The 8846-nt window shown below is 46.5% G+C and overlaps 1 protein-coding gene across 3 annotated transcripts in view; it reads right to left on the bottom strand.

Annotated features, from left to right (window-relative positions):
- Positions 1-7183: 7183 nt before the first annotated feature.
- The window catches only part of mllt3 (MLLT3 super elongation complex subunit), an 18237-nt gene continuing 16574 nt past the window's right edge, over positions 7184-8846 (bottom strand). For all 3 annotated transcript variants that reach the window (XM_019858474.1, XM_019858475.1, XM_019858476.1), the window contains 3 exons: positions 8588-8647; positions 8423-8494; positions 7184-8156 (listed from right to left, as the gene is read on the bottom strand). In XM_019858474.1, coding sequence (XP_019714033.1) covers positions 8025-8156; positions 8423-8494; positions 8588-8647 — 264 coding nt within the window. In that variant the 3' untranslated portion in view covers positions 7184-8024. The remainder of the gene's footprint in view (positions 8157-8422; positions 8495-8587; positions 8648-8846) is intronic.

The raw sequence follows: 8846 nt of genomic DNA, 5'->3' as shown, positions 1-8846 counted from the left end.
TGTTGCATGATCTCATGATTTGTGGCCAGTGCGTTTGAGCCTATAGTTCACGTTTGAGAGTTTGACCCACAATGGTTGGCAGTCCAAAGAAATGAACAATCAGACCGTGAGAATTTTATAATTGAAATGAAGCAATTTGGGGTGATTGAGTGGTTAGCGCCTCAACCTCACAGTGTAGGGGTGCGGTGTTCGATTCCGGCTCCGGCCTCCCTTTGTGAAGTTTGCATGCTCTCCCCGTGCCTGTGTGGGTTTTCTCTGGGTTTCCTCCCCCATTCCAAAAACATATACGGTAGGTTTTGTGATCAGTCTACATTGTCCTGAGGTGTAAGTGCGAGTGCAAATGGTTGATTGTCTTTGTGTGCCCTGCGATGGGCTGGCGACCGCCCAAAGACAGCTGGGATAGGGTCGGGGATGTGCCGAGACCCTCATGAGGGAGAAGTGGATCAGAAAATGGATGGATGGGGCAATTTGACCGACAATATTGCATCTCAAAAATGTTAACCTGTTGAATGTGAAAATACTGTTTTGCAATCAACAGACTGGAAAGTTTTTGACATTACGACACAACATTGCTTACCGCTTCCAATGCATATGACGGCAAAGTATTGTGTTCAGGTGTCGCAGTGACCGACTGTACATAGACATCTTTACGTACCTGCAGCTGTTGGGAAAGCGCTTAACATTTAAAAAAACTCATAAAACGACAAAACAGTCATGATTCCTCCATACATCTTGCAGGAAGTGGTTATAGATGAAAGTATATGTTTATTAAGATTAAGAATTCATTCCAAAAATCCTAGCGCTATTTTATTTTCCAAAAAAATTTTAAAGGGGTTAATTTGACTGGCACTGTTTGGTCCTCCAAAAATGTCAGCGTTAAAAATAAAGTTGAAGAACGTCAGGCTTGGGCGACTCGCAAGTGTGAAAATTCTCCGTTAGGTGGCACTAGTTCACCAACACGTGAAATATTTCCCAAATCAATGAAGCACAAGTGGAGCAAAACAGCTTGGGTGATAAAAAGTCCGATCAGAATTCTGATGTATGTTTTCAAGAAAAATGTGTAAAATGTGAGGGGAAAACCCCCCAATCATACTATAGTTTCAAGATTAAACTAGATCACATGAGAACAAAGGTAAACCTTTGCAAAAAAAAAAAAGCATAATTGAGAATCAAGTACAGTACTACTTTTCCCAGCATAAAGACGAGTCTTAGTTTCCACATTAATATCCTAATATCACGATTTTGATTGATTGTATATTATTGCCCTGCAAAAATGTCACATTTTTGATGTCATATGCCAAATTATCAGTATCATTACGAATATGATATGATCTGTATTTTTGGTTCAGTTTCTCGTGTTTTCTGGAGGAAAAAAAGAAAAAAGCCATTATTTTAGGAATGTTACAATAATACAAAAACAAAGTCATATTTTTGAAAACCCAAGTCAATATTTACAAAATCCAAATACTGCCAAGAAATGGTGTAATTTCATGAAAACGAGTCACACATATTTGGGGGATTCAAATGAAGATTCAAGAATTTCTCCAGAACAAAGTCCTGTATCCCCAAGAAAAAGAAGTATCTTTTCCGGATGAAAGTTATCATTCGTGTGAGACGAAATGTCGTGTATTATCAATATTGAAGTTGTAATATTATAAGACTATTGATAGATTCCACAGGAAAATGAATCGTTTCGAAAATAAAAAGTCTTCAATTGTATTTATCTTTTAGCCGCAGAAACACGAGTCAACCAATGGCACATGTAAGACTCGGTCGAGCTGAGTTTTTATTGGGGGTGGGGCGGTTGACCCAGACTCGTTTTTGTTGTCCAGTTCAAGTTCGTTCAATGGCATCACGGTGGGACGCTCGCAGCCAACTTCACAACAAGCGCGACGTTAGTAGATGCTGAACCAAGTCTGCTTAGCTTGACGCTAACACACAATGAGAACCGCCATTGACAAGCTAACAAAAGTAGCATCGGCGTGCTGCTAATTGAAAACACCGCAATCCCCAAAAGGGCTTGGAGCAACACATGAAGACAGACCATACAACAACGGTCACATATATGTATTCTTTATCCCGTGTGAAAAACAATCAAAATTTCAGCAGTTTTGAGGCGATGGTCTTTTTTGGTGTCTGTGTCGAATGTATGATACTGCCCCCTCGTGGCCAAGACCTACACGCGACGACCACGCGTTTATTAAAAAAATAGCGATTGTTCTTAAAAAGCAGGCTTTACAGATTTTTGTTGCTGTTTTTTTTTTGGCGCGCTGAAACTAAGTTATAGCATCTGGAATACTTCAGTGGGGAAAGCCGATGACAGATATGACCATTTTTTGTGTGATGAATCGTACGTTAAGGCACTGCACTGCTTTCGAGTGTCCATTTGTGCACTGGGCGCATTAAACAAAACACGAAGCAGCCCAGTCTTTCCGCCATGAAGGTCAATTAGGAAGACATGTGGTCTGCGTGTGTTTGGTTGGGGGTCTTTTTCATTTGGTTCTAATTCAAGCAGAGGAAGTGAAGTACTTAGCTCCAGGCCGGACTTTCTTGATGTTCTCTGGAAGCTATTAGGCCGCATGTGGCCTCGCCACTGGGGAGACGACACACATCCGGGCCTAGTGACAAATCCCCCCCCCCCTTTTTTTTTTTTTGCACTCGATTCTACCCGCGATCTTCAAATGTAAATCTCAAATTTACTAAAAGAAGGGAAACGCCATGAATCTGTTCTAGTCGACAGCAAACGAGGAAAATAGCGCTCCGTAATATTGTACTTTATACAAACATAATGGAACAAGAAAACGCAGTCGGTTACTGGTCTTCTTACTGTTTTTCATTGGATTGTTATGGCCTGACAATGTTTTCCACACGAAGTCGACTATAATTATGACTTTTCTACTGTTAGCGATAAACTACGTCCAGCGGAAAAATATGTTGTTGCCGAATCGTACTGTTTTTGTTTTCTAGTTTGGGCCTGGAAGTGTATGTGTGTGTGTGTGTGTGTGTGTGTGTGTGTGTGTGTGTTATTAGAAATATTTCTCCAGAGATTAGGGCTGTACTTTACTTTTTTCTTCCCAGATGATGTCATTTTTGTTTGGTCCGTAATGGCCGACTGAGGCCAACCTACTGTAGATATTCCAAAGTTTCCTGGATTTTGTTTTTTCTTTGCCCTCCAGCGAGACGCCTGACAACTCCAGTGTTTTCTTTTCCCCCCCCCGGATTTCTTTCTTTTTTTTTCCTTCCAGCTTCCTTGTTCTCGTTCCGACTCGGGACTATGCGGCAACAGGTGTTTGGGAGCAGCTGAATGAGGGCCTGCATTCTCGACTCTTCTCGTCGCCCATCACACATGGCCGACTTATCAGAACGGACACAATGAACGCGGCGACCACACTGGGCGCGCCTGTAATCACCGTCAGGGGATGAGATTCAGAGATCCGCTTTCAGCGCCTCGGTCTGCCATTCTCCTCCATCTCCTTTCCTGTCGTACTTTGGCATTGTCTGCGTGTGTGTGTGTGTGTGTGTGTGTGTGTGTGTGTGTGTGTGCTCTCACACAGTCTTTGTGGGCTGGCAGGGTCACGGTTCGCCGGGCCGCCTAGATCCATCAAGAGGAACAAAGCAGGGGTGGGGCGCAGCGGGGAAGAAACAGTGCCAAACCGCCCGAAATCAAAGACCGCGTTCAAGATTGTGATCGCCTCCAGAAAGTTGGACTCTATTTGGGGGGGCTTAGAAAAGGGTTAAAAACAAGGATCTGATCCAGCAATGCCTCTGAGCCTCACAAAGTCTGCTTGCTTTTGTTCATGACATACCTTGATTTGATTTTAGCTCGCCTAATTTGTGTGCCACCTACAATTCCACTCGGGGAAGCCAACAGGGTACAAATGCGAGCCCAAAGCATATTTGAAGTGGCTTGATTTTTTATTTTCTTTTGTAGCTCTGTGTAAATTTGACGGACAATGGCGGTATGGTTCAAAGGGGGCGCTTTGGTGGTCATAGTTTGGCTTTTGCTTCGCCATGGTGACTGAAAATATAAACAATTGACTTCCCAGAACTATGCTTGGCAAACTTTGCTTACTATGAAAATTCAGAAAAATGTTGTGATGTGTATTTTTGGGAGAAAAGTAGCACTCTGTAAGTTTGTATTGTGGAGAAACAGACAGTCATTACAAAAGCAAGCGGCATCAATGGAATGATCCTTCTGGTTCGCCGCTTTGGCCGCCAGGGGGCAGTAGGACACAGACTCGCCTCCTCTCAGCTTGTCCAAGCTCTTCAAAGAGGATGAAGAATATGTGAGTACTGTTCCATTGTCTGTCTGCACCCGTTGCCATTGGTACGCACGCAGGAAATCCCCAGCGTACGGCTTTGCTTCTCTCTGGGCTAAAAAAAGGCCACAGCATACAGCTTCAACAATCATCATGAATACTTGCATCAGAAGAGTTGCCGTGCTTGAGTTGCTCCGTAACAAGACGGCCATGTTGGCACGGGCGACTTTCCCATCAAAAGCAAATGCACGAACATTGAACGCAAGTTGTATCTTGCTCATTTCTTGTTTTCATGAGATTGACATTTTTGGCCAACACCAAAGCGTGCGCTATATTGACCATTTTGGGGGTGGGGGTGGGGGGGGGGAGAAAAAAAACCCGCCTGTTTAGAGGCTTTCATCTGCAACCTTCATCTGAAACTACATAAATCAGAATTAAGATGATAAATTTGATACATTTATTAAATATAGTAAGACATGAGAATTACATTGATAAATGTATTAAATGTAGTAATGACATGCAATATCCATTATGAATGCGAGAAAATCGACATATAAATGTGCTAGAACGTGTATGTATGTACAAACCGAAAGTTGTAAAAATAGCAACTTAAAGTATAGCACGCATCAGGGTAAAAGCATTTGTGGATATGCAGACTTTTTCCTTTTCTTTTCTGATTGAAAAATGATCAATTGATATATTATTACATAACAAGGGGCAGGACTAGATAAGATTTTACTTCTTCCTACTCCTTTGAACATATCATTGTGCTGTATGATGACTGTTTTCTTTTCCTTTCTTACAATTGTACTTACCTTCACTTTCTGTCAATTTATTACTGTACTGTATATTTTTACATGTTCAATCAACAATCTGTGAAAGCTTCCTTTGCAGTAGCTTACAGCATTGTACGCAAGCATCCACGGCTTGTACCCGCATCCTTGGTCTTTCCTTGATATTTTGACCCATCTAGTTTAGCGCCACCGAGGCACGCAGCTCGAAAGGGGTGTGTGTGGGGGGGTGTCTTATCGACTTTATAGCTGTGTTAATGTTGTAACGAGAAGCAGAGTGCAATGGTTGCTCTGTCATTGGAAAGGTGCGACCATTCTCTTCTTGATTATGACAAAAGCCCATTTTTGAAATATGGCTCACTCACTGTGACTCCTCATTTGTCTTCGGTCCAAATGTGGTCAATTGCATTCAATTCATAGATATATATACACACCACCGGAAGCCCTTTTATAATATGAATGATAAGAAATAATGAATTTCATACACCCACAAACACAAGCAAGAAGTATATCGACTATGTTGATGTTCAAATATTTTTTTTCAGGGGCGTCCAACTCCCCACCCTGAAGGCGACTTCCACCTGCTTTCGTGTGAATGAGCTTGATTTGAAGGAGGAAGGGCAGACGGCTCCTCATCCTCAATTTAGCTTTAATGACTTCCTTGAAGTGCTTTTCTGACTTAGTGGGAAAGGGGCGGGGGTAGGGGGGCTTTCTCCTTAGCCTTGGCCTTGTGCCAGAGTGACAATCAAAAGTCTCTTCTGTAGATGAGTTCAAAGGTCCCCGCCAACTCCCTTTTTCCTTCTTTTTTCTTTAACCTGAGAAAACAGGATGATGTCCCGCTGGCCTGACGGGACGACGCCCGTTCGGACCACTGGGACCCCTGCCCGCCTCCAACGCAAGAATGCTCCATTCTCTCACCTCATTAATGACTGTGTCACCTCCTTGTCAGAGAGTCGATTCATCGGTGAGTTTTGGCAGTCATTAGTCTGAATGACGTGAAGTGGCCTGATGAAGAAAGAGACCATGACACAATTGTGACATAACACTGGAATTACCTTAAATTGGATGCTCACGATCACGACCTCCCGCGCCGTCCCGAATTGGCGAGCCGCTGCCTCGGTATTTTCGTTTCCTTGCAGGGGGACAGATCGCCGTCACTCGTACTGACCGGCCAAGACTTGCCAGAAATTCCCGCAGCTCCTTCCGCGTTGCTCTTGGCAGCCTCCCTGAGCTTTTTCTCCATTTTGGAGGGCGGCCCAGCTCTCAGTCATGTCATCGTTGCGCCAGATTTCCTCCACTTGGTGCCGACTGAATTCGGCGCGTTCCGTCCTTTTCCGAATGACACCTTGGAGCAAAATCTCTTTGGAGTTGGACAAGCTCAGCGCAGACCTCTGCTTGCGATACGATTGTCAGAAAAAGCCTACTAGAACATCTCCCAATTTGTGTGTGGCCAGGCACTTGAAATGGCGGCAGGTATGTGCTGATTTATTACAGTAAACATGAGCTTGAACGTGATTGCTTAGTTACGAGTCAGTGGAATTAGTATGTATGTGATCGTGTGTATTTTATATCCACAAACCAGCCGTTCCAACAGAGGCGTTCAGAGATCGACAGTGACTATGCAGCTCCGACGGACATTTTCGACATACAGAAAGAAGCGTGGGGATGGACCAACTGAGATGCGGGTAGGGGAAAGAAAAAAAAACAAAACACTGGACCCTTTCCAAGGGTTCTTCTCGGCCCCAAATGCACTTGTATAGAAACAGCTTCACTATTATGTTTCAGGGAGTTTTCACAGCTGGGACTTTGTGTCAGCCCTGATGCTAACTTGGCAGGTTTACTATTTCAACCCCCCCCCCCCCAACAAGGCTTTCAGAAGTGAGACTGCTGTGATTGGATGGCCCTCGAGACGGTTTGGAACCAAGATTCCATCTCCCCGAGAACCACAGGACAAAACAAAACGTTCAGTGTGCAACACATTGACGGTCAAAACACCCCCCCCCCCAATAAAAAAATCTATCCACAAGTTGCTCATCTCATCTGTGCACCATACAGAAGATTTATTGTATGTCCTCAAAATACACAAGAAACCAAGACAAAGCCCCCCCCCCCCCCCCCTCCCCCCCCCCCCCGGCCCCTCCACGTGCTGCCGCCATCCACTTACAAAAGAAAAACAAAAGACATTTTGTCCTTCTACGCTGAGCTTTGGAGGCCACGGCTGTCAGTCAAAGAAAAATAAATATGGCGGTCATCATACACACCCGCAACAGCATCGATCAGCCAGTCGACACGCTTGCGTTTGCCGCCAAGCGAGATAGGAGCACGGGAAGCGGCCGTTGGGCCCAAGTAGCCCGGCTTGCACTCGACTTGGAATGCTTTTCAAGTTGCTGGCGTGGTTTCTTTCCGCCGCTGAGCAGCTCGTCAGTCCCGGATTTTGGTGCACCCCAAAAGAAACGCGAGCCTGTACACGACTCACCCAAAGTCGGGGTTTTTGCGCTTTGGGGTGAAATTTCAGGACGGGGAACGACTGCGAAAAGGAAAACGAAGCCGGACCTCGCAAGCGTTTTCTTGATGTCAACGCAGACTTTGAAGACAAGCTCGAGCATCGCGCGACACCTGCCGGGCACGGCATTTTGTGGTCGGATTCCGCCCGCTGCCAAGTGCTCCAACAAAGGCCTTGCCTTTCTTTTGCGACACACGCGCAGGCACGGGCAAATTGAACTTCAATAAATAAGACGCCGCGCGGCCGTGTCGACCGCGCGCTTCCAGACGGACGTGCGTGGAAACTCTCGGCATGCGCACATTCATTCAGGGCAAAACTCCGCATTTCGGGGAGGCTCCCAGGGGCTATCGGATGGCTCGATAAGCCCCGCCCCTTCTCTTCACTTTGGACACCGCATCCGGTACGACCCCAAAGCACAACACGGAGCTGGACCGACACGTCCAGAGAGGAGGCTGCCGGCCGCTCGGAACTTCAGGACAGTCCGGAGGTGTCCAGGTAACTCTGGAGCTTCCTGACTGTGCTTCTGTCCAAGGAGCACAGGTCAAAGTCAAAAGTGGTGTTTGTGATGTGGAAGTGGCCCGTCTCTTCGATGAGGTTGACAATCTGGAACAAGACAGGCAACGGAGACTGAGCAAAGAGGCCACTTTGCCCGCCCAGCCATTGCAGAGAGGTTGGAGCGGGCGTGCTGTGCCGTGCCATGCCATGCCGCGGCGCCACGCCTTCCGGGCGGCGTCCGGCATTCCCGCCACGGGCGCGCGCCGCCCGACACGCTGACAAACATCTCTGCTTTCCAACACGGGGCCCGCCCCGGACCGGCAAAGGGGAAGCTTTTCCGAGCGGAATAGGCCCGGCGTCGAACGTTTGTTTACCTGTTGCAGGATGTGACCTTCCCTCAAGGTCATCAGCCTTTTGTGCAGCTCCACCAGCTCGTCCAGGTAGGCCTGCAAGGCGGACAGCGGCACACCCAGTCACTCTCGCCTTGCCGGGTAGGGCGAGGACCAACGCGGCGACAATCACAAACACAAACAGCGCACCTTGTCACAATCGAGATTTTTGCTTCTGTCCTGCTTGCTGGGACTCTTGACATCCAGCACCTGGCGGAGGCAAGAGCAAACGCGCACAAAGGGGTCAAAAACAAAGTGAAGCACGAGTCAAGTCTTTCAAGGTTTAAGCCCAGCGAGCCGATTTACTGACTGCTGAATCTTTGACCACCCGCAAATTTTGTGAACCCTTTCGGCGCCGCCCGTAACTGGCGTCCGTGAGCGAAAAGTAGCTGCTGCTCCTCCTTGGTCA

The sequence above is a fragment of the Hippocampus comes genome, unplaced genomic scaffold (assembly GCF_001891065.2).
Source record: "Hippocampus comes isolate QL1 unplaced genomic scaffold, H_comes_QL1_v1.1 scaffold48, whole genome shotgun sequence".
Lineage (NCBI taxonomy): Eukaryota > Metazoa > Chordata > Actinopteri > Syngnathiformes > Syngnathidae > Hippocampus > Hippocampus comes.
This window is presented reverse-complemented; position numbering and strand designations above follow the sequence as displayed.